Genomic DNA, 24,148 nt, shown 5'->3' with positions numbered 1-24,148 from the left:
TTCGGTGGCTACCTCAAGTGCAGTGGTCCAGATAATTCCTTCCTTTCCAGTAGCCTGAAAAAAAAATCTTCCAACAACATACTTGTAGCGGAGTGAGAGTGAAAAGTGGATATAACATTTTCAATTGAAGCTGTACGTGCATAAAAGTTCTTTTACATTGTTTTGACTCCCTATTAAGTTTTGTTCTATACGGATAGCATTCAGAGTTCGCACAACTTTAGAAAACTGCAAACATCTACTAAGTTCCAAGTGTAATTTACGTACATTTACTGATTTTTTCCCATTTTCCTTAGTTGCAGTTATTGTTGACCGCATGAAGGATACTAATGTATAATGCCTATCATGTGATCACTCAAGTAGCCGCAGCTGATCTTGATTTTTGTTTAGCATACATGTTGCAGTTATAATGAGATACCAGCACCATTCAAACAATTTACTCTTGAGTTTGTAACTTAAAAATATCTTCTGTTCTCCAAGTAATTGGTTGATCATTTTGTCATGTGTTGAAATTTGCCTCGTGCTTTGTAGAGTTGCCAAAGAGCCATCTAAGCTTGATTCTGAATTTGACTACTGAAGCCTAATTGGGTCCTGGACCTTATCACCTAATCTTCACACTGTCATCAATGATAGATTTCAAATCCACTGGCACCAATAAAAAACGAGCATAGATCAATGACATATCAACTGAAAAATGAATGCGGCAGATTATATATATGGTTTTAGGTTGGTAGAGATGATGGCATTCATTTTCCAACTTAAAGCAGCACCAATGTCTTCAGGCCTCAATGTTCTCCTCTTCTTGATCTGCATTTTCTACACTCATTCCCTGATTTCTAGCCATCAATTGCACCCACTAGATGCCCTTTCAACAACTGAGCTCACACAGGTCCATACAATACTGAAGAGCACAATTTGCTCAACCAGCTGCCACAATCTTAGCTACCATTATGTCGGCTTGGCTGAGCCAGATAAACCAATTGTCCTAGCATGGATAGATGACAATGCAAAAGTCCCACCTCGCCAAGCCTTTGTTCTTGCACGAATTAACCAACAAAACCACGAAATCATTGTTGACTTGACAGCTTCTGCAATCATCTCCAACAAGGTGCATGATGGGCATGGCTACCCTTTGCTGACTCTCGATGAGCAAACTGCTGCCAACAAATTACCATTTAGTTATTCACCATTTATAAAATCAATTGAGAAGAGAGGGCTCAAGAAAGAAGAGGTTGTATGCCAAAGCTACACAATTGGATGGTTTGGAGATAAAAAGACTAAAAGAATTATCAGAGTTACGTGTTATTATTTGGATGGCACAATTAATCTGTACATGAGACCTATAGAGGGTATTACAGTCACTGTTGATCTTGATCAAATGAAGATTACGGGGTATCAGGATAGAGCGATTGTTCCAGTACCAAAAGCTGATGGGACAGATTACAGAGAAGTGAAGCAGAAGCAGCCTGTTAGTTCACCTATAAAACCAATAACAATGTTGCAGCCACATGGTCCAAGTTTTACCATTGATGGACATATTGTTAGGTATGGTTCCATTCCTTGAAAAAGTAGCAGCAAGTTTAGGATTAAGAATGTTAACATCGAGAAATAATTAAAATTTTTCACACTGACAGGTAGAAACTGATAATAGTAGTCAGCCATAACTCTTTTTATAGATCATTTTAACCTGCAGAAAGAGAAATTAAAGGAAGGTCTGCATAACATGATCTGCAGGAGATTTCTTGTTGATTTTGAGTGAAAAATCCTAGGGATTTGCTGTAGTTTTGATATTCATTTCCGTGAATTCATAGATTTCCTTCAATTAGTTGCACCGGCTCAAATCCTCATGCATGCTCATTGAACTTGATAGTTATGATCCGCAAACATATAGATTCCACAATATCTATGCTCTGACAAATAACATTTCATCTCATGCTAGATGGGCCGACTGGAAATTCCATCTAGCTTTTGACATGCGAGTAGGTCCAATTATATCACTGGCTTCAGTACGTGACCATGATAAAGATGCATATCGTGATGTGCTGTATAGAGGGTTCGTCTCAGAGCTCTTTGTGCCATATATGGACATTACTGAAGAATGGTACTATAGGACATATTTTGATGCCGGTGAATTTGGGTTTGGTCTATGTGCAACATCACTTTTTCCATCCAAAGACTGTCCTGAAAATGCAGCATTCCTTGATGGCTACTACATTTCACAGAATGGAACTCCCACAAAAATTCATAACGTAATCTGTGTTTTTGAACGTTATGGAGGAGATGTACTGTGGCGCCATACTGAAACTGCCATTCCAGGCAAAGTGGTAAGCAGATTCTCTCATGTGAATGTTCTCTCCAATTCAGAAAGCTACATGTGCTCTACTATCCTTGCTAAAGACTTGCATAATTGACTGAAAATGGGATCATTCTGCAGTATACAGAGGTTAGACCTGATGTGAGCTTGGTGGTGAGAATGGTGTCAATTATAGGCAACTATGACTACATTGTTGACTGGGAATTCAGGCAAGCTGGCTCAATTAAAGTCAATGTAAGTCATGAGACTTAGAAAGAGCACATTTGATATTAAATTACAGTATTCCAACGTTAGTCAGAAATCCTTTTACCTTTTCTCTTTTGGTACAAAGTAGTTCTGAATCTAGCTACCAGAAATGTGCTAAAAGATCACTCTTGAAGCACCAAGCAGTCTGCAGGAATTCTTTTATATGTTCTGATCCAATGCTTTATCTGGACAGATTGGATTGTCAGGATTGCTCGAGATAAAAGCATCAACATACATCCACAAGGACCAGATAAGGGACGAAGTTTATGGCACATTAGTATCACAAAATACTGTTGGAACTTATCACGATCATTTCCTGAATTTCCATCTTGACCTAGATGTGGATGGTTATGATAATTCGTTTATCAAGACAAAGTTGCAAACAAGACGTGTGACGGACAAGAGGTCTCCTAGGAGGAGTTACTGGACAGCAGTTAGTGAAACTGCTAAAACTGAGTCTGATGCAAGGATTAATCTGGGCTCAGGTGCAGCAGAGCTGTTAGTCGTGAATCCTAACAAGAAAACTAAGGTGGGGAACTACGTGGGATATCGTTTGCTTCCTGGATCATTTGTACATAATCTATTGACAAATGACGATTACCCAAGCATTCGTGCTGGTTTCGCAAAGTACAACGTCTGGGTGACACCATACAATAAATCTGAGAAATGGGCAGGAGGAACATTCGTTGATCAGAGCCAAGGAGATGACACCTTAGCTGTATGGAGCCTCAGGTAATGCTTTACTTCTGACTTTCTTCGAGTAGTTTATTAACTGTCAGATTAGTTGCATAACTAGATCATCCTATTAAGTTTTTGCAGGAATAGAGAAATTGAGAACAAGGACATTGTACTGTGGTATACACTAGGCCTTCACCATGTCCCAATCCAGGAAGACTTTCCAATCATGCCCACTGTCAACAACGGGTTTGAGCTCAGGCCTGCAAATTTCTTTGAGCATAATCCAGTACTTAAAGTGAAATCGCTTGGAAAAGTTGAGCAGCTTAAATGCAGCAAAGAATGCCAACATGGTTTTAACTGTACAAATTGAGCTCAGCCCATGATCTAGTAGTTTCTCTCATATTTGCTTAATTCAGCATTGAACTGGAGCTGTTTAATCGTGTCTTTCATTGTGGAATATGGCAATAAAGTCCAGCTGTAACTGGAAATTTGGGACTCTCCTTGTATTTGAGTTGGCTGTGAGAATTTTAGAAAGTGCAATCACGTGAAGACATAATAGAAATCAAAAGAAATGGTCCTTAGCGTGCAATAATTGGTGAAACAAAAGGTTGAGAATACCCGAAGGCACTACGTCAAGTCATGGTCCGCATGGACCGCAACGATCAAAATCTGACAATAAGAAAAGGAACAAGGCAATTACGCGTCTTTGTTTTAAGTGGTTGACCCATTTAATTCAGTGATCAACAGCTAGGTACCGTTCATAATTAGCAAATGTCTTACCTAAACTCACATCTGATCATATGCACCTTCACCATTCAAGTTCTTGACCTGCGTGTTAAGTGATGAACCTGTGAAGTGAAAAGAAGAACAACTTTTTCCTTTATAACCAGAAAAGCAGAGAAAATCGAGTATTCTTGGCCCTGAAAACAAGAAAAGAACTTACCCTGAACGCAAGAAAAGAACTTTTTGCTATTTTTCTATTCCACATTAATCGCAATTGATGGTACATTGCTTGCTTAGTAAGGCATGCGTCATAATGTAACATGGCGTACCAAGACTACTTGGGATATCCTTCATGAGAAAAATAGACGAATAACACGATCACTCAATCATGTAAAGTATTAATTTCAATGGTATGAAGAAGAATCTATCCCCTATTATTTATCTGCAAACAGTAGTTGGATCTGCAAGCACCAGTTTTACACCAAATTTGGAGACAAAGCATATCCGATGACTGCACTACTTCCAGTTTTTGCCTTTATCTTGATTTCCTTATCCTGGCCAAGCATATGTCACCCCCTAGATCCCCTCAGCCCAACTGAGATCAACCAAATTAAGCTTATAGTTCATAAGTCTCACCTTGGTTCCATTCCTAATTTAACCTTTCATTTTGTTGACCTTGAAGAACCAGAGAAAGATCATGTCCTCAAGTGGTTGTCTTCCCATAAGAAAGATGAATCTTTTCCTTATCGTCGAGCCAGGGTCGTGGTTCGCGCTAGCAGCAAGACTCATGACCTGATTGTAGATTTATCAACTAGTTCAATTTTGTGTGACCAAGTCTACACTGGCCAAGGTTACCCTCCATTTGCCAGTGAGGAATTTTTCCAGGCCAGCAGACTACCATCCAAGGATCCTCATTTTCAAGACTCAATCTTAAAAAGGGGACTAAATGTGTCAGAAGTAACATGTTTGCCATTAACCACAGGCTGGTTTGGTGAGATTGTAACTAGAAGACTTCTTAGGCTTTCATGCTTCTACCGCGGTGGAACTACTAACATTTGGGCACGGCCCATTTCAGGAATGAGCATACTTGTCGATGTCGAATCGATGAAAATTATTGAGTTTGTTGACAGAAAAAAATCATTGCTCCCCAGAGCTGAAGGTAGTGATTTCCAATCGTCAGGTCAGAGACCCAAGCCTGGCACCTGTAATGATACACGCACAAATGCCACTATCACCGGGAATGTAGTCCGTTGGGCAAACTGGAAATTCCATGTAGCATTTGATGCTCGGGCTGGACTAATTATATCAACAGCTTCTGTTTTCGATGCTGGAAGAAACAAGTTCAGGCATGTTCTCTATAGAGGCCATGTGTCAGAGACATTTGTTCCATACATGGATCCTACCACTGAATGGTATTACAGGACTTTCATGGACGTTGGTGAATTTGGCTTTGGCCACTCTGCCAACACTCTTGTTCCACTGATTGATTGTCCAGGAAATGCCATATATATGGATGGATACTTGGCAGGGGTTGATGGAAAGGCACATTCAATCCCTAGAGCCATCTGCATTTTTGAGCAAGACAAAGGAAATCCTGCTTGGAGGCATACAGAACTTGGTGTTCCAGGAAGAGTGGTAAATTTAGAAATCCCAGTAGTAAATACAACTCTAAGCTCACAATTATGTTCAAGATTTTCTTAATTTTGCAGATAATTACAGGGCAACAAGAAATTAATTTGGTGGTTAGAATGGTGTCAACAGTTGGAAATTATGATTATGTGCTTGATTGGGAATTCCAGCAATCTGGGTCCCTCAAAGTTGGGGTAAGCAACCTTAGATTTTTGTTTCGGCCCACTCCAGTCACTTTCTTGATTGGAATTGTGACTAATTAATATGCAGAGTCATAACGCACCTTATGAATGCAACTAATTTCTGCCAATATTATTTACCTTGATTTCAGGTCAGTCTTACAGGCGTGCTGGAAATGAAGCCAGTGCCCTACATCTTTAGTCACCAGATAACTGAGGATATTTATGGGACCCTGGTGGCTGAAAATACTGTGGGTAACTACCATGATCATTTCTTGACATACTATCTTGACCTTGACGTCGATAGTATCAACAATTCCTTCATGAAAGCAAAATTAAGAACCAAAAGGGTGAAGGACGAGCACTTTTCACTAAGGAAGAGTTACTGGGAAGTAGTCAAAGAAACAGTTAAAACGGAAACTGATGCTAGGATTCAACTAGGTTGGGAACCTGCTGAACTGCTATTTGTCAATCCTAATAACAGAACAAAGATTGGAAATCATGTAGGTTATCGGCTGATCCCCAGCCAGCCAGCCATTTCTCTGCTAGCTGATGATGATTATCCACAGATTCGGGCGGCCTATACTAAGTATCAAGTGTGGGTAACTAGCTATAACAAATCAGAAAGATGGGCTGGCGGGTTTTATGCTGATAGAAGCCAGGGAGATGACGGGCTAGCAGTTTGGACGCGGAGGTAATTTTGGAACACGATCATTTTCTTTACATTCATTTCTTGAAGACATTAATCAGCATCGCATCTTTTCTCTGCTTTAACTTTCCAACGGAAAACCTTGTTATTGAATTTATTTACCTTCTCGTAGCAAGTTCAAGTCAATATATTGCAAAATCTGTCCTGAAGAATCTGTACTTTTTTGCGTCAATGAATCTAATGCATGGCTAGCTATTTTCTCATTTGTGTTACCCTGCAGGAATAGACCAATTGTAAACAAAGACATTGTGCTTTGGCACACGATTGGATTCCACCACATTCCCTGCCAGGAAGATTTTCCAGTTATGCCAAGAATCCACGGTGGTTTTGAGCTTCGGCCAGCAAACTTCTTTGAAAGAAATCCACTGTTAAAGCAATTGTAGTTTTGTATTTGTAGGGTACCTGTAGGAAATGCAAGAAATCAAAGTTCCTTCTTTTATCGACCTTTTCAAAGTCATGAATAGAAATCTCATGGTATTAGATAACTTTTCAAGTACTTTTGAATTATTGAAAATCAAAGTTCCTTGCGCTATTGACGGATACCATTCAATATATGCATTTGTAGTAAATACTTATAAATCATGTGAATGTTTGGCACAAGAAGCAAGTCGCAATTAAGCATCTACTATCAACAATAGTTATCAAAGAACTGGAACAAGCCTTCGTGCTATGAGAATCTAATTGCAGTATCCCATTATTCTTCAACTTAGATGCCAAATTCATGTAATTACTCCACACTTGGTACAACAACAACAAAAAAAAAAAATCCCAGACCCGCTAAAATAGGCAAGGATAATTCCCACATCCCAAACGTGGTTTAGACTAAAAAAAAAAAAAGTAGAAGGTCCTTAAGTCAACAAAATAGCATAATCAAAACTGATTTGAATTACCAAGTAAATGAGTTGAGTGGTTAGGGAAGTAGTGTAGGTGAAAAGTCCCGACATGAGCCCTCCCACTTAAACTAAAAAAAAATAAAAATAAAAAAAATCACACACATAAAATGAAACAATGTTTAATTCTCTATCATAAGTTGGATATATCTACGTTCTACAAAGTGAAGAACGTCCTATCACCTCGCCATTTGGCAAAAAACATTTTTATGTTTGTTTATATTTTTTTGGTAGATTTCATTTTTTTTTCTTTTTTGGTAACATTTAATTTACAGTTTTTTTTTTCACTTTATTGTTTATAGAAAATTTCAATCAATCATCAATTACTTACCTTATATGCATTTGTATTAATTATGCCTTGATTTTTTTTCCCAATCAGCTCGTACCTTTCCTTTTTAATTCTCTATTCATATTATTGGCTTGAGCATTTAGTATCATTATCAAAATTTAGGCAAACTTTCATTTTTCCTATCATTCCAATTATTTATTACCATTTTTCCTATCATTTCTATGTTTTTGCCAATTATATTTGTCCTCTTATTTAATCAATTAGTCAATCAATCAATCAATCAATCCATGGTTTTAATTCTCTTTCTCAATCACAAGATTCTTTCTTTTATTGTGATTAGGAAAATATATAATTAGTCACATTTTTTTTCCTATTTTCCTGCTCCTATTATTTGACTTGATTATTAATTCAATCCCATTATGTCCCATTATTAATGACAAGGCCATTACGAAATTTATTGTATTTTATTTGATATTTCTCTATCTCTATACCAACCAACCCATCTCTCCCCTTGGAATTTTCTTTCATATCATTACTCCTATTACTCTTTTTTCCTTGCTCCTATTATTGGATTTTGTTCTATGTTTTTTTGTTAATGCTTTGAAATTTGACTTTTTTTTCCGTTGGTTAATTCCTTAATTTTAGCCTATTACTCAATGCCATTAGCCCAACGTGAAAGAAAAATTTTATTTTTTCCATTCTCAAACTCTTTTAAAATATTGAGCCAAAAAAATAGTTTATCTATTAAATGAGCATTTAGATTTTTAAAATTCATGTTACAATTTCAAGTTGTGCTATTGAATGCAAAATGATCCGTGTAAATACACGAGAAATAAACTAGTCAGCTAATATTGTAAACCTTTTGATCCGTTTTCAAGTGCCTCTTCTGCTGCCTTTCCATTCGTGCATCAATAGCAGAATCAATTGAACAGACCTACCAACATTTGACGAGTTTCAATTCAGTGTTCCCTGTATCAACACCTCAATTCCAATTCTCCTCTGTGAGGATACCACTAGGCCTGTGCCCAATCGACCAATTAAACGTTTTATATACATATTTTTTTGTTATAAAATATCATAATTTCATTAAAATCTGCACTAATAATAAAAATTACATCATCAAACATATACAGGTATCAAAGAACAGATCTGAAAAAAATGATACTACAAATTTGAAAAATAATAAAAATTACATCATCAAACGTTATATGTTGAATATTGTGGCTCCAGATAACATTTCATATTCATGAGCCAGTTGATTGCTTACTCCACATTCTGAAGGGATATCCCTTTTGAATGTTACATATGACCTCGTGAGCTTCTGATTCCTGGTGTTCTTCAAGTCCTCCACCTGGGAGCCATTCGGAACAGCAATGCTGCATTGTGAGGTACCAACATCGATGGCAATCGCACTAAATTTTACCGATCTAATTATGTAAGGGATGGAAAGTTATCATTTTTAAAGTAAAAGATGAAAGAATTTATTTAGCGAAATGTGAGAGATGTTTTAAACGATTTTTTCATTTCATAATGAATTTTATTTCATTTGATAAACTTGAATATTTTACTTCAAATAGAGCTCAAGTACAATTAATGGAACTCCACTTGATTTAACTGCACCTGACACTCGAGTGAAATGTTATCGTTGGAAAAAAAAAATGTTCAGAATTGTTGTCATTGCGGAAAAAATAGAGCTGTCAGTAGTGAATTCTAGCAAGAAAACTAAGGGGGCGCTTGGTTCATGAACCGGAATTGTAATTGGAATTGGTATCATATACAAATAATTAGTATGGGTATGGCCCTATGTAATCATTCCAATATATATTGCTTGGTAAACACTTTCTAGGCTTGGGTATCAGAATAAAATATTTATTTTTTCTTTCTTCCTCGCTGCACATGCCGCCAGAGCAGAAGAAAAGAACCAGAGCCAATCTTCATCTTCTTCTTTGGTCAAACACTACAAAAACCAGAGCCAACTACAGAAGAAAAGAAACAAGACTAAATGAACATAAATGGCCTTCCCCGTCTGGTTCTCAAAAAGTCTGAAATCGAAAAAACAAGCCGAGCAGGAGAAGAAAAGAGAAGCAACAATGGCGGCAATCACGAAGAAGAAGATGATGAGGAAACTTCCCCTTTTTTCTCGCGATTTCTTCCCCTTTTTTCTTGTGATTTCCAGGCAATCTTTCCCTTTTTTCTCGCGATTCCTTCCCTTTTTTGGGTTAGTTTTTCTCAGCCTTTGGAATTCTATGAATTTCTAAGTATGCATTTCTTTTCCCTGGAAATTTGGATTGTTTTTTGCTGGAAATTTGGAGTGTTGGTGGGGGAGGGGTGAGTGAAGTTTTTTGGGGGGGGGGGGGAGGTGGCAGGAGTATTGGTGGAAGTGGGGTGAGGAAGATGGTGGTTGGGGATGGTGTTGAAAGGAGAAGGGGCGGTATTCTGGTGGTTGTGTGTTTTTTATATTTTATTTATGAGTCAAATATGGGAATCAACCAAAACCTCCCAATATGGTCGGGAATGGAGAGTCACCAAGTTTTTAGAATTCATTCCAGTTTTTCAATACCCATACCTATTTAACAAGCAACAAATATGGTGGTGATTCCAATTCTTGATTCCCAAACCCTTGTACCAAGCAGCCCCTAAGAATATTAAAGTAAAGGATGAAAAGTCATCATTTTTAAAGTAAAGAATGAAAGAATTTATTTGGCGAAATGTGAGAGATGTTTTAAACGATTTTGCCATTCCATAACGAATTTTATTTCATTTGATAAACTTGAATATTTTACTTCAAATAGAGCTCAAGTACAATTAATGGAACCCCACTTGACTTAACTGCATTTAACACTCAAGTGAAATGTTATCGTTGCGAAAAAATAAGAAGAAATGTTCAGAATTGTTATTGTTGCAGAAAAAATGGAGCTGTTAGTAGTGAATCCTAACAAGAAAACTAAGATGATTGTCCAAGCATTCGTACTGGTTTGGCAAAGTACGACGTCCGGGTGACACCATACAATAAATCTGAGAGATGGGCAGGAGGAACATTCGTTGATCAGAGCCGAGGAGATGACAACTTAGCTGTACGGAGCCTCAGGCAGTGCTTCGTTTCTAACCTTCTTTGAGTAGTTTATTAGTTGTCAGACTAGTTGCATTACTAAATCATCCTATTAAGTTTTTGCAGGAATAGAGAGATAAAGAACAAAGACATTGTACTGTGGTACATACTAGGCCTTCACCATGTCCCGATCCAGGAAGACTTTCCAATCATGCCCACAATCAACTGTGGGTTTGAGCTCAGGTCTGCAAATTTCTTTGACATAATCCGGTACTTAAAGTGAAATCGCTTGGAAAAGTTGAGCAGCTTAAATGCAGCAAAGAATGCCAACGTGGTCTTAACTGTACAAATTGAGCTCAGCATTGGACCGAACAGCTGTTTAATCATGTCTTTCAGTATGGAATACGGCAAGAAAGTCCTGCTGTAACTGGGAATTTGAGTTGTCTTTGAGTTGGCTATGAGAATTTTAGAAAATACAATCAAGTGAAGACTGGTGTCTTTAATAGAAACCAAAAGAAATTGTCCTTAGCGTGCAATAATTGGTAAAACAAAAGGGTGAGAATACCCCAAGGCACTACATCAAGTCATGGTCCGCGACGATCACAATCCGCCAATAAGAAACGGAACAAGAAAATTACTCGTCTTTCTTTTAAGTGGCCGACCATTTTAATTCAGTGATCAACAGCCGGGCACTGTTCATAAATAGCAAATATCTTGCCTAAACTCACATCTAATCATAAGCACCTTCACCATCCAAGTTCTTGAACTGCGTATTAAGTGGTGAACATGTGAAGCGAAAAGAAGAACAACTTCTTTCTTTATAACCTCTTTTGGAGGGAGGGCAGGGTTAAGTGCATGGTTCGACGTTACGGAATCGGTAACCGTCGCGTTGCGTACCGTTCCACATCAGACGGGTGTGTCGGACTAAAATCGGCCGATACGCATTTTTAACTGTAAACAGCGGTCTCATTGTCTAAATGCTAAACGCACGAGATAGAAATCCTGCTTGAAGGCATACAGAACTTGGTGTTCCAGGAAGAGGTGGTAAATTTAGAAATCCTATCTGTAAATGCAATTCTAAGCTCATGATCGTGGTCAAGATTTTCCTGGTTTTGCAGATAATTACAGGGCAGCAAGAAGTTAATTTAGCGGTTAGAATGGTGTCTACAGTTGGAAATTATGATTATGTGCTTGATTGGGAATTCCAGCAAAGCAAACCTTAAACTTGTGTTTCAGGCGCCCTCCGGTCACTTTCTTGATTGGATGCAACAACGGTGACTAACTAATTAATAAACAGTATCATATGACCTTATGAATGCAAGTCTAATTTCCAAGCAAACATGGCTTGGAACAGACCAATTGTAAACAAAGACATTGTGCTTTGGCACCCGAATGGACAAGAATCCACGGTGGTTTTGAGCTTCTGCCAGCAAACTTCTTTGAAAGAAACCCACTGTTGAAGCAATAGCAGCTTTGCATTTGCAGGGTATCTGCAGGAAATGCAAGAAACTGTTTAAAAGTTCCACCCCTTTTACCTACCTTTTCAAAGTCATGAACAGTAATAAGCGAGTCGCAATTAAGCAATGTACTGGTATCAACAAATTAATAGTTATCAATCAACTCGATTCATGCTAAGAGAATCCTAATTGCAGTATCCCACTATTCTTCAACTTAGGCGCCACATTCATGTAATTACATTCCACATTTGGATTTGGTACAATAAAAATATCCCAGACCGGCTAAAATAGGCAAGAAAAAGTTATAATTCCCACATCCCAAATGTGGTTTAGGCAAAAAAAAAAAAAAAAAAAAAAAGGTTGAAACTCCTTAAGTGAACAAAATAGTAGAATTAAAACTGATTCGAAAACTGCATGTACAACCCCTGATTTTTGTCCAAATTTATTTTTGATACCTATTATTTCCATAAACTTGCATTCGTAACCTCCTTTTTTTTTTTTTTTTTTGGGGGAAGCATTCGTAACTTCCTTCTGAAACCATAGACAAACACAAACGGACATACCCGCCTCTGCTCTCCACCTTTCTTCAGGCAACAGTCCTCACTCGTCATCGTCATCATCACTTCCTCTAACCCAAATTCTTTCTGCAATATCCGAATTTCCAAAAGAAAATTCATTCTTTAATAAATCGATTAATTGCCGAATTTCTCAGCATTTGTCAATGGTTCATAGTGCTTATGATACATTCCAGCTTGTCCATAATTCCCCAATCAAAATCGACGCAATCGAATCCTACGGCTCGAATTTACTGCTCGCCTGCTCCGATGGATCGCTCAGAATCTACGGTCCAGAATCCTCCTCCAGTCCCACTTCCGACCGATCTCCTACCTCCTCCGATTTCCACCCGCACGAGCTCAAAAAGGAGGCTTATGCCCTCGACCGATCAATTAATGGATTCTCGAAGAAGCCAATGCTCGCAATGGAAGCTCTCAGCTCGCGAGAGCTTTTGCTTTCGCTCTCGGAATCAATATCGTTTCATCGGTTGCCTAACTTGGAAACCATGGCTGTGATTACCAAAGCGAAAGGGGCAAATGCTTACTCGTGGGATGATCGCCGAGGGTTTTTGTGCTTTGCCCGGCAGAAGAGAGTTTGTATTTTTAGGCATGAGGGTAGTTATGCCACAACTTCCAACTGTTTTTTTGGTGCCTTTTCTTTAATGGAGACCACTATGCCACATTTGATTCTCTAATTGTGTGTTAGTATTCGATGATTAAATAGTTAAAACTCATGAAAGACTGGTTTTTTATAGCTTCAATTGCTAGGGAATGCAAGAGAAGGAAACTGTATACTGGCTTGTGCTGTATGGGATTGAACAACTGTATACTGGCTTGTGCTGTATGGAATGCAAGAGAAGGAAACTGTATGGGATTGAACAACTGTATTGAGACTGTTAGATTCTATGCTTGTGCTGAATGTGTATGTGCATTGCTCTGGATATTCTATGTATACTGGCTTTACAAGGGAAAAAAATTTATTCTTTACTTTGAAAAAATTGGGAAATAGTAAAACAATTAAAGAGAAGGGCAAGGCGAGTGCAGAATTAAGGGGGGAGGGGGGTGTTTTTAGTTTTTGCGGACATGTTGGATCTGTTTTAAGTATATTGGTTTCCTTCTGTTTAAAATTGTTGAATTGTCTTTGATTATGTATCGTAGGCTGATGAATGGAGATTTATGTATGCTTACGACCAACACAAGTAAATATATAGAAGCTAGGTGCGAAAGAAGTAGCCTTTTGCATGCAAGTTTCGTTCTTTATCAGTTTTCTCTTTTTGTTTAAGTCTTCTCCCGTTTATGACTTGTGATATGAATGAACCTCTGTTTTGTTCTATCTGCAGTCGGAAGGGGGTTTATAGAGGTGAAAGAATTTGGTGTTCCAGATACAGTGAAGTCAATGGCTTGGTGCGGGGAGAATATCTGTTTGGGGATTAGAAGAGAGTATGTGATACTAAACTCAGCAAGTGGTGCATTGTCTGAGGTGTTTCCTTCAGGGCGGATTGCTCCACCTCTAGTGGTCTCTCTTCCAACTGGAGAGCTTCTTCTAGGAAAGGTAAACCTATTAGGACAACAGGTTCCAATTTTGCATCTTGTGCTTTGACAGTCTGTACAAGGAGAGTAACAAACATTTAACGAAGTATGTATCTGGTAAGAAAGTTGATTAGCCAAAAGTATGCAAATGGAGGAAATGTGTAATCACCATTTTTTGTACCTGCACAGCAAATATGCAAACTTTGTACTGCAAACCCCTTGAATGGTTAAGCATCTTTTTCAGCACAGAGGCTAAAATTATACTGACATTTGATTGTGTTGGACTGTTCAGAGTGCTAAGTTCTTACTTCCAACATCAAAACATTTAGTGTAGATTCCTCCTTTAATGACAATTCGTGTGTCACTCCATATATCAGATGTTTACCATGTACACATGGGTACATAGATACTGTAGGAGATAATTTTATGTGACTTTTCCTGGTGTGTTATGAAACTACTTCAATTTTTTGCTAGATAAACTTCATGTATCATGAATCCTCATATCAAAATAGAACTTCAACTTAAATGGTTTTCCTTGTGCCTATCTATAATTCTTATATATTTCGAATCTTGTGTCACTCATTGTTCATTCAGGATAACATTGGAGTGTTTGTTGACCAAAATGGGAAGCTTCTTCAAGAAGGCCGGATTTGTTGGTCAGAGGCACCAGCAGTTGTTGTCATTCAGAAGCCATATGCAATTGGTCTCTTACCAAGACATGTTGAGGTACCCTGTATATTCAGGTCATTTTATACAAAAAAGAAATGGTGTTATCCACGCATTGAACTCTCTGAGATATGCAGATACGTTCTCTGCGAGACCCCTATCCACTGATACAGACAGTGGTCCTCCGAAATGTTCGTCGTCTCCTTCAAAGTAATAGTGCTATAATTGTTGCACTTGACAACTCTGTTCATGGATTATTTCCTGTTCCTCTTGGTGCACAGGTATGTAGCATTTTAAAGAAGAAGTCTTTCTGTCTGTAACATCTGTTGCTATCCTAGCAGAATTTCCAGTCTAATATTTTGCTTTTCTTGCAGATTGTACAACTAACTGCATCTGGCAATTTTGAGGAAGCATTGGCTTTATGTAAATTACTACCACCAGAAGATTCAAGCCTTCGAGCTGCAAAAGAGCAGTCAATTCATATTAGGTTTTCATCTCTCTCCCCCCCTCTCTCTCTCTAGTAGCACATATCCTGAACTTGTGAGATAGTTAGCTTTAATCGGAACTCATCATGTACACATGCTATTGTGCAGAATACAAGCATGATCTGCTGATTAATACATGTTAATGAAGGCATTGTTAATTGCCAATTCATGACTTCTCTAGAAAGGAGCTTAGTGGTCTGGCTCTTTTCTCTGTTTATCTTATATTTTGATGTTCTATTAGAGCAATGAAGTTCTACTAGTTTCTAAAAAAGTCTTGCTTGAGGACTGGAAAGTTGAACTTGGGTCTGGATATTTCTCTGGAATAAGTCTCGTTTGTGCTGGCTATCATTATCTGAGTTGATGAAATTTTGAGGTTCAGGGTGAACAGACTTATGGGACTATTTTTACAGGTTTTCTCTGGAGAGAGGGAATGAACCCTTTTTTCCACCAAAAAAAAAAAAAAGAAAAAAGAAAAAAGGGGGGTGCCTATACAAAAAGCCTAAAATTTCTAATGTAGCAGCTTATTGCCCTATTACTAATACTGTTGTAAAATAATTTATAAGTTCAAGATGCAGCATAGTTTGTCTTACAAACTTGGGGTTGATGATAATACATTTCTTATGAATGACATCTTTAATGGTACAATGTGTGTCCATGAACTTTACTCTCTCCCTTTTAGAATTTCCAGTCCCTCTTTTCTTGGATGGCATCCATTTAAACATAATTAACTTGAAGTAACATAGAATCCTTTGGTTTTTTGGTCGTCACTTTATGTTACTAATGCTTCCTGGTATGCCAGTCTATCTGGAAGTGGAGGCCCTATAAGGGCATTTGTTATCTCAGATCTGTCAAACACATTATGGACTGTCTGATTAGTTTATCATACTTTTTGGAAAAAATGATTTGAGGTGCCTTAGTGCTTGAATGTGTCCCATATGTTCCAATGTGAGTTTTCAGAGGCTGGATTGCTGTTGAATTTCTCCTGGTAGCCTTTGCAGTAAACAACACAGATATGTTCATTTCCTTATTCTGCAATCTATTTGTCATGATATGCACCTTTTCTGCAGATATGCACACTATTTGTTTGAGAATGGGTGCTATGAGGAGGCCATGGAACACTTCCTAGCTTCTCAAGTGGAAATTACTCATGTGCTTTCTTTGTATCCATATGTTGTTCTTCCAAAATCATCCCTAATCCCTGAGCCAGAGAAGTTTCTTGATGTTACCGGAGATGCTTCGTATCTCTCAAGAGGTTCTTCTGGCATGTCGGATGATATGGATTCTCCACCTTCTCATTTGCTGGAGTCTGATGAGAATGCTGATATAGAATCCAAGAAAATAAGCCACAATACTCTCATGGCTCTTATTAAGTTTTTGCAGAAAAAGAGGTATAGTATTATAGAAAAAGCTGCAGCTGAGGGAACTGAGGAGGTGGTATTAGATGCAGTTGGAAGCAACTTCATTTCTTATGGAAGTACTCGGGCTAAAAAAGCAGGCAAAGTAAGCTTTTGCTTTATCTTCTATGAATACATTAATCAGACTTGCAGTCAGAGTTTCATCTGTGGCTTATGTAGTGCTAAGAATTTTCAACTTTCTGTGTAAAAAGCATACGTGCAATCTTTGATCAACCAGAACTTGTATTACTACAAGCTCACTTATGGAAGTGTTTAGAGCAAGTCTGTGCTTTGTAGGGCCCTTTTGAAGTGTTGCAAAGGGTGATGAAATGACTGGATATAGTTTGATAATTTTAGTTTCTCAGCCATCCAAAACTAAGAGTAATGCGAAAGTCCCATTCTATTGTGGACCTGTAAGCTTTCAGCACCTTTAAAATGGCCAAATATTTCCTAGAATCACAATTGGAAGCATTGTACATGATATGCAGCATAAAGCATATCCTGTTATGTGATTTTAGAAAAAAATTCAATGTTATGGAGTTCAAATTCTTTGAAATTTTACAAATTTTCTCTTTTATGTAGTTAAATTTTAGAGGCATAGGATATTGCAACTATCTCTCTTTTGAGTGGCTAAAAATTAAGGAAATAATTGTTTGTGAATTTGAGATTTTAGATCGAAAACATATTGTGTTTGCTACAGTATATAGAATGTAAGACAAACTTAGAATTCTATTATTCACCTAAGAAGCCCATGTATTGTAGACCTTGGAGAACAGTTATGACGTAGAAAATTAAAAGTGTTACTTTGTATCTTTAAATATTTCCTTTAATTCTTGGTGACTCCTACAAGTGTAGCTTTTATCTCCCTATATACAATACTTAATAGCATCTTGTCGATTGCTTTGTGTTAGTCAAAATAGTTATGAACCTATGCCGGGCCACAACATCAAAAGAGGAAAAATATGGCGCTGTAATTCTAACTTCTTTGACCTCTTAGGGCAGAGGTAATGTCCCCATCAGCTCAGTTGCTAGAGATTTGGCAGCAATACTGGATACTGCGCTGCTTCAAGCTCTGATTTTAACGGGACAGTCTTCATCGGCTGTGGAATTATTAAAAGGTCTCAACTACTGTGATGTAAAAATTTGTGAGGAGTTTTTGCAGAAATGGAATCAGTATGTTGGTTTGTTAGAACTTTACAAAAGCAACGCCATGCATCGTGAGGCTCTTAAACTCCTTCATCAATTAGTTGAAGAATCGAAGTCAGAGCAACCGCGGATGGAACTGTCCCAAAAGTTCAAGCCTGAGATGATTATAGATTATCTTAAAGTAAGTTTAACTAATGGCTTCACACTGTTATTTGTTTCTTTCAATCTTGATGTCAAATTATTTCTAAGTTCAGCATTTAAATTTACAATTTACTCTGCATATCCAATTCTAATGTTTTAGATGACCACATAGAAATCATAGTTGCCAAACCCAAATGAAACTTAAATATCTGTTTGATTGTGTTTTCTTTTACTGTTATCAATAGAAGGTTTTGATTCGTCAAATGTTTGTTGTTATTAGATTGGATCCTAACTTTTCATTTGAAGCCTTGAACATTTAAACTTTATATGATTTTTACCCATCAATCTTTTCCTCCAATCATTACATACAAACTAGTATAATTTGCTATACTATATTCCTTTATTGGTATGACGTAGATGTGCTGAACTTTATTATGGAAGTTCTAAGAAACAAATATTATTTGATATCTCATGCGCCTACTCTGGAACTGAATTAAATTAATACTTGTGGAACTTTCTATTGCAGCCTCTTTGTGGAACTGAACCAATGCTTGTTCTGGAGTTCTCAATGCTAGTTCTTGAAGGTTGTCCGGCACAAACTATTGACCTCTTCTTGTCTGGAAATATTCCTGCTGACTTGGTTAACTCTTACTTAAAGCAGCATGCTCCAGACATGCAGGCGACATATTTGGAACACATGCTTGCAATGAATGAAAATGGAATCTCTGGAAGTCTTCAGAATGAAATGGTAAATCAATTTTTGGATTTCTTGAAAAGTATATCTTTATAAGTATCTTCAATTGATGAGCTAGTCGATCTAATTGCCCCAGCCTCACTTTGGGTAATTAATTTATGTGGTTTAGTGCTGATCAGGCACATCATGCTGGAGTGGTGTGGCTTGTATCTCACCAACAATGATAACAAATACAGATGTTTCCTAGGCAGAGTTGCCCTATTGATCAATGCGTTTGGATTTTTTTTTTTCTTGAATAGTTGGGTGTGGACCTATCGACAAGAATCCATAATCTTACTAACTGCAGTAAATGCTACTACCATCTTATGTTAGCAAAGCAATGCCTGAGTTTATTGATAAATGTCTGCTTTTACACTATTAACTAATATGCCTAGTATCATATTTGTTAGGTGCAAATTTATCTTTCGGAAGTGCTTGATTGGTATGTGGATCTTAATGCTCAAGGAAAGTGGGATGAGAAAACATACACCCCTCGGAGGAAAAAGTTGTTGTCTGCCTTGGAGAACATCTCTGGATATAATCCTGAGGTATTGTTAAAGCGACTCCCACCAGATGCATTGAATGAAGAGCGTGCCATCCTTCTGGGAAAAATGAATCAACATGAACTTGCACTGTCTATTTATGTTCATAAGGTACTTCATGAGTTACATTTACATTCATTTCTAAATGTTTATTCCATTATTTGTCTCCAACCGTTATTTCTTTCCCTAGCCAGCTTATAATTTTAGTCATCCAATAATCCATGTAGAAAAGCTGTAGTATACTCTCTCGTCTTGTGACCTTTAGACCTGATGGTCTGCTTATCCGTTCTTCTGACCTAATAGTGTGCTGACTAGTTTGGAGCATTCAATTGAGGCCTCAAAGGTAGTAATTGTCTAGACAAAACCCTGAACAAGCCTGCCTTCCTGTAGCTTGTTAAGCAACAATTTTAGTTTCTGGTTTCATGAACTGGAATTAACTGGTTTATTGGCTTTTGAGTTTGGACTAGTAACCTATTCAATTCTGCCTTTTTTTTGGCCAAAAACTGAGGTGCTTATGCATGTTTTCACCGTATTTATCAAGACAACTTGGTTCATGTAGTGCAGCATGTGAGTGTTGGGTTCTTTAAGAGCCGATTGAATTATGTAACTTTATAAACTTTCATTTTGTCATATCCCTCTTCATTCCATCTTTCTTATTTTCTCAAAATTGTTATTGTAGCTGCATGTTCCTGAGTTGGCATTGGCTTATTGTGATCGGGTGTATGAATCTGGACTCAATCAACAATCAGGAAAGCCTTATGGCATATACCTTACTTTACTGCAAATCTATCTGAATCCACAGAAGACAATAAAAAACTTCGAAAAGAGAATCAGTAATTTGGTAGTGTCTCAGAGCCCTGGTATTCCAAAGATTGGACCTGGGCCTTTGGCTAAAACAAAAGGACGAGCATCTAAAAAAATTGCAGCGATTGAGGGTGCTGAGGACAGCCGAATCAGCCCTAGCAGCACTGACAGTGGAAGGAGTGATGGTGATGCAGATGATGCAGTTGAAGAAGGAGCTTCTACTATCATGCTAGATCAGGTCCTTGATCTGTTGAGCCGAAGGTGGGATCGAATGCATGGAGCACAGGCTTTAAAATTGCTGCCCAAGGAGACTAAGCTACAGGTAACAGCTTCTGCTGTAGAGTACCTTAAGTTAGTGTGTGTATGACATTCTTCTTTACAAATGTGATGAAGGTTGTAGTTCTTGTTTCAATGAGTATTACTTTCCTCAAAGCAAACTTCGAAGGAAGGAATGAACAAAAGTGGTAGCACCTGCAGCTTATGCAAGTTCTGTATTTTCTAGGTACTAGGCAGTTTGTAGATGGCTGGAGATTTTCCACTGTCCCCTGGACATTAAACTTTAGAGATCTCACCAGCATAGTTTTAATGCATGATTTCTTAATTACATTATTCAGCTTGAATCTGTTGAATCATATAAACTAGGTTGCTGCTCATTTTCAAAATAAAGTTCTGCTGCTAATTATGGACAAAAATGCATTTTCTGCTGCTTAATTTCATTGGAAGGACACCTCATGCTAGGCATTTAATCTATTAGATATATCAAGCTGTAAACAGAGTTACCAAGTAGAAAGAACACAATCCATTCTGCTCGACCATCAGACCACCTGCCATTAAGACAGGAAACAAGAAGAAACTTAGAAAGTGGGTGCAGAATCCCTAGTTTCTAGGCTTATCTTTTGTGGGAACTATGCTTTTTCTGCAAGGCACGTCTTTATCCTGTTGGCATTTCACATATAAAGGGCAAGCCATGGCATGGTTGTAAAATTTGTAACTTCGTGTATTGCATTCTCTGTAGGGCATGAATCAGTTGAAGATTTGTTTGTTTAATTGGATATCTTTTGCATCTGAATGTTATGGGGCTCAATGCAAAAAACTGTCTATAAATATCTCTCTTGTGTGCTAGCTTTTGTAATGTTAGTGTCTAAATTTGTTCGTGGAATTGCAGAACTTGCTTCCTTTTCTCGGACCTCTTCTCAGAAAATCAAGTGAAGCATATAGAAATTTTTCGGTGATCAAGAGTCTAAGAGAGAGTGAAAACCTACAGGTATGTTTGTTCAACAGAGATTAGTCCTGTAGTACAGCTGTTATTGGCTATTATGTATTATGAAGACAAGATGGTTTTCATTTGCTCAGAAAGACACTGCACTTATCTTTGATTTGCTCATAATTCAGTGCTTTATTAAGTAATTCGTGCTGTGAGTTAGGTGAAAGATGAGCTCTACGAGCAAAGGAAGACAGCTGTGAAGATAACTGGTGACAGCATGTGTTCTCTTTGCCACAAGAAAATAGGGACTAGTGTCTTTGCAGTCTATCCAAATGGTAAGACCATTGTGCACTTTGGCTGCTTTAAGGATTCACAGAATATGAAGGCCGTGTCAAAAGGGTCATCAGCGCGGAAGAGATGACCACAAGAATGTGGTCTTGTATGAACTGTATATATCAACGCACTCTGCACAGCAAGTGAATCCTGAGCTCATGTTTTGCTAATTAGCCATTCAGGGGGATTTTTCTTATTCAGTGCTATTTCCTGTCAGCATGAATTTTTTCTGCGAGTGCTTTATTCAGCTACATAGGTTAGAAAAAGACGAGTGACATAAAGGTTATTATCATCTTATATTTATTTGTTGTACATTTTTGTAATGAGATTGAGATTTGTTTTCTGGATGGTGAGGTGCTTGTAATATGAGTGGTTTTGATGTTTGCAAGTCTGCCGGGACGTGAAGAATTGTGCGCCTGATGTAAAGCTTCCTGAGCCATTGGCATATTTGTTGTATAACATACAGCTTGCTTTAGAGAAAAGTTATGGTGCTAGATTTATAGTGGCACACTAAGTGTTCCATTTCTCAAAAGTCAATTATTGATGTTGGTATGTCTATAAATTCAGCAATTGCTTTTTTTTTTTTTATCCTTTTTTCCCCTCCTCTCCCAAACAAACATTTTAGTTAACTAGTAATAGTTTGCGTGCTTTGCACGTGATTGTAATATCTTAAAATATATTATTCTTTAGATACTAAACATTTTTTTATGAAATTTTGATCATCAACATTATAATATAGTATTTTTATGTTATTTATCTTTTTAAACTAGTTATTTTTAGAAATTTTATAAAATGAAAAGAGACAGAAAATATTTCAATATAGTTGACATATCCCTTATAATTGAATTTGAAATCATGAACCAAATACTTTTTAATTTATAGCTTGAACACTAACATATCAAATATTGATAATATCATGTTTTATCAAAATTATTGTATACTCATGATTCTATTCCATATAAACCACAATTATCATAATTTTTTATAAACGAAAAACATAAGTGAAGAAAAATAAATATACATGTAATTTGAATTCTTTGTATTATGTTAATTCTATTTTTGTCAATAATGGAGTATAAATAATTCACCACATAAAGTTTTTTTTTTTTTTTTGGTTTGTACATTCTAACAATTGAAATTTTATAGATAGAGATAGTTGGAGTTTTTCTATTTTTCTTTTCTTTTATTCATATTTTTAGCACTATCCAATGCGAAGCAAAAGCAACAAATCTACTTTTTTCATATGAGCACAATATTTTTTGTTTTAGTATTAGTTTTTTTCCTAATCATGGAAATGGAATGAGAATTGTGGCTAATTAACAATTTTAATATTAATTTTTTTGTATATTGCAATGTTTTATTTTTAAATTGCCAACTTTTAATCCATAACCGCTATCATTATTATCAATTATTGGAACGCACTAAATATGTCTAATTATAATTGTCACAATAAATAATATTTACTTAATTTTAAAGCTTTTCATTTCATAATCACTTCCATTATTCACTAATATTGCAATACAATATATATATATATATATATATATATATATATATATATATATATATATATAATCATTAGAAAAATAATGGTATTTTGGACATCACTAAAAATAATTTGGATATCATTTTCAATTTATCATTCTTCATTTTAAATTTATTCTTTTTATAATTCTTATTTTATCATTGGAGATGGCTTCTGACTTGATGGATGGATTTGGTTTACCCAAACCAGTACAAATGAAACATTACTATATTATTGTCAGCAACACTGTTTGTCTTCCCCTGGATATTAGTGATTTGGATGTTGTCTTTGGTATTATTTGAATTGTGTTCTAAACTTTTAATTCATTTGCTATTTACTTTATGTCATTTTATAAATAGTTTTCAATTTTTTTCAATTTTTTTTTTGATCGATTGCTATTAATGATAACAATGGTTTGTATGGTACTATTTCAGATTTCTTTTTTTTTTTTAGTTTAATACTATTATTTTAGTTGTAAAGGTGTCATCATTTTTTATATATTGAAATTTCATTGGGTGCAACATGAAAAATTCTTCATATTGGTAAAAGTGCATAATTGTAAAATTTACTCGTGATATTTCTATGAAGATATACAGATGAATAAGGGTTCTCTTGTTCTTATATGTTTCTCCATTTTCTAGAGAGTATTTATTTATTTTTTTACAATCGCAACTAATGACTAATCAGAAATTTTTCATGCTTCAATTAAGAAATTTTAATACTTATAATAAATGGATATGGAATCCAAGGGTAGGTAAATAGTTGTTAATGAGCAATTTTTTATTATAATTACCAATACTATTAAAATGTAATCAATTGGAGTGTTTCATTTCTTTTAATTAGTGCCACATTAAAATGCAATAATTTTCATTAAAAGACATGAGGGTAATTTAGGGATAACAAAAACTAAGATAAAAAAGTATTCACACTT

The 24,148-nt window shown here is 36.6% G+C and overlaps 3 protein-coding genes and 2 long non-coding RNA genes across 10 annotated transcripts; 4 read left to right on the top strand and 1 right to left on the bottom strand.

Annotated features, from left to right (window-relative positions):
• Positions 1-721: 721 nt before the first annotated feature.
• Positions 722-3,730, top strand: LOC140037521 (amine oxidase [copper-containing] alpha 2, peroxisomal-like). The gene is made up of 5 exons (XM_072081841.1): positions 722-1,542; positions 1,937-2,321; positions 2,432-2,545; positions 2,751-3,289; positions 3,377-3,730. Exons 1-5 carry the CDS (start codon positions 734-736, stop codon positions 3,603-3,605), a joined length of 2,076 nt encoding a protein of 691 aa, XP_071937942.1. The 5' UTR covers positions 722-733; the 3' UTR covers positions 3,606-3,730.
• Positions 3,172-4,078, bottom strand: LOC140037522 (uncharacterized). Its single transcript, XR_011841449.1, has 2 exons — positions 4,016-4,078; positions 3,172-3,904 (listed from the first exon to the last, which is right to left on the bottom strand). It is a non-coding gene; the product is annotated as an uncharacterized lncRNA (long non-coding RNA).
• Positions 4,079-4,356: 278 nt separating this feature from the next.
• Positions 4,357-7,007, top strand: LOC113734743 (primary amine oxidase 1-like). Its single transcript, XM_027261398.2, has 4 exons — positions 4,357-5,593; positions 5,668-5,781; positions 5,919-6,460; positions 6,696-7,007. The coding sequence occupies exons 1-4, from the start codon at positions 4,466-4,468 to the stop codon at positions 6,856-6,858; spliced, it is 1,947 nt and encodes a 648-aa protein (XP_027117199.2). The 5' UTR covers positions 4,357-4,465; the 3' UTR covers positions 6,859-7,007.
• A 2,399-nt stretch (positions 7,008-9,406) lies between these two features.
• LOC140038017 (uncharacterized) lies at positions 9,407-11,230 on the top strand. Its single transcript, XR_011841828.1, has 3 exons — positions 9,407-9,872; positions 10,560-10,728; positions 10,830-11,230. It is a non-coding gene; the product is annotated as an uncharacterized lncRNA (long non-coding RNA).
• A 1,426-nt stretch (positions 11,231-12,656) lies between these two features.
• On the top strand, positions 12,657-22,200 carry LOC113734122 (vacuolar sorting protein 39-like). Of its 6 annotated transcripts, none has more exons than XM_072081838.1 (13): positions 12,657-13,329; positions 13,470-13,580; positions 14,055-14,266; positions 14,839-14,970; positions 15,048-15,191; positions 15,285-15,397; positions 16,463-16,895; positions 17,787-18,116; positions 18,603-18,824; positions 19,220-19,462; positions 20,031-20,477; positions 21,321-21,419; positions 21,580-22,200. In XM_072081838.1, exons 1-13 carry the CDS (start codon positions 12,882-12,884, stop codon positions 21,778-21,780), a joined length of 3,135 nt encoding a protein of 1,044 aa, XP_071937939.1. In that variant the 5' UTR covers positions 12,657-12,881; the 3' UTR covers positions 21,781-22,200. The 6 variants fall into 6 exon arrangements, with proteins under 6 accessions (XP_071937939.1, XP_027116271.2, XP_071937941.1 ...); XM_072081840.1 differs by adding an exon at positions 13,873-13,932 and having other exon boundaries at positions 13,187-13,636; XM_072081839.1 differs by adding an exon at positions 13,873-13,957 and having other exon boundaries at positions 13,187-13,636.
• The last annotated feature ends 1,948 nt before the right edge of the window (positions 22,201-24,148 follow it).

This window comes from Coffea arabica, chromosome 3c (assembly GCF_036785885.1).
Source record: "Coffea arabica cultivar ET-39 chromosome 3c, Coffea Arabica ET-39 HiFi, whole genome shotgun sequence".
Classification (NCBI taxonomy): domain Eukaryota; kingdom Viridiplantae; phylum Streptophyta; class Magnoliopsida; order Gentianales; family Rubiaceae; genus Coffea; species Coffea arabica.
This window is presented reverse-complemented; position numbering and strand designations above follow the sequence as displayed.

Coding starts and splice junctions, on each gene's coding strand:
- LOC113734122 (XM_072081838.1), top strand. CDS start 12,882: ATGGTTCATAGTGCTTATGATACATTCCAGCTTGTCCATAATTCCCCA. Junction 13,330..13,469: donor TTGTATTTTTAGGCATGAGG/GTAGTTATGCCA, acceptor GGTTTTTTATAG/CTTCAATTGCTAGGGAATGC. Junction 18,825..19,219: donor GAAGTCTTCAGAATGAAATG/GTAAATCAATTT, acceptor CATATTTGTTAG/GTGCAAATTTATCTTTCGGA.
- LOC113734743 (XM_027261398.2), top strand. CDS start 4,466: ATGACTGCACTACTTCCAGTTTTTGCCTTTATCTTGATTTCCTTATCC. Junction 5,782..5,918: donor CTGGGTCCCTCAAAGTTGGG/GTAAGCAACCTT, acceptor CCTTGATTTCAG/GTCAGTCTTACAGGCGTGCT. Junction 6,461..6,695: donor CTAGCAGTTTGGACGCGGAG/GTAATTTTGGAA, acceptor GTTACCCTGCAG/GAATAGACCAATTGTAAACA.
- LOC140037521 (XM_072081841.1), top strand. CDS start 734: ATGATGGCATTCATTTTCCAACTTAAAGCAGCACCAATGTCTTCAGGC. Junction 1,543..1,936: donor ATTGATGGACATATTGTTAG/GTATGGTTCCAT, acceptor ATCTCATGCTAG/ATGGGCCGACTGGAAATTCC. Junction 2,322..2,431: donor CTGCCATTCCAGGCAAAGTG/GTAAGCAGATTC, acceptor ATCATTCTGCAG/TATACAGAGGTTAGACCTGA.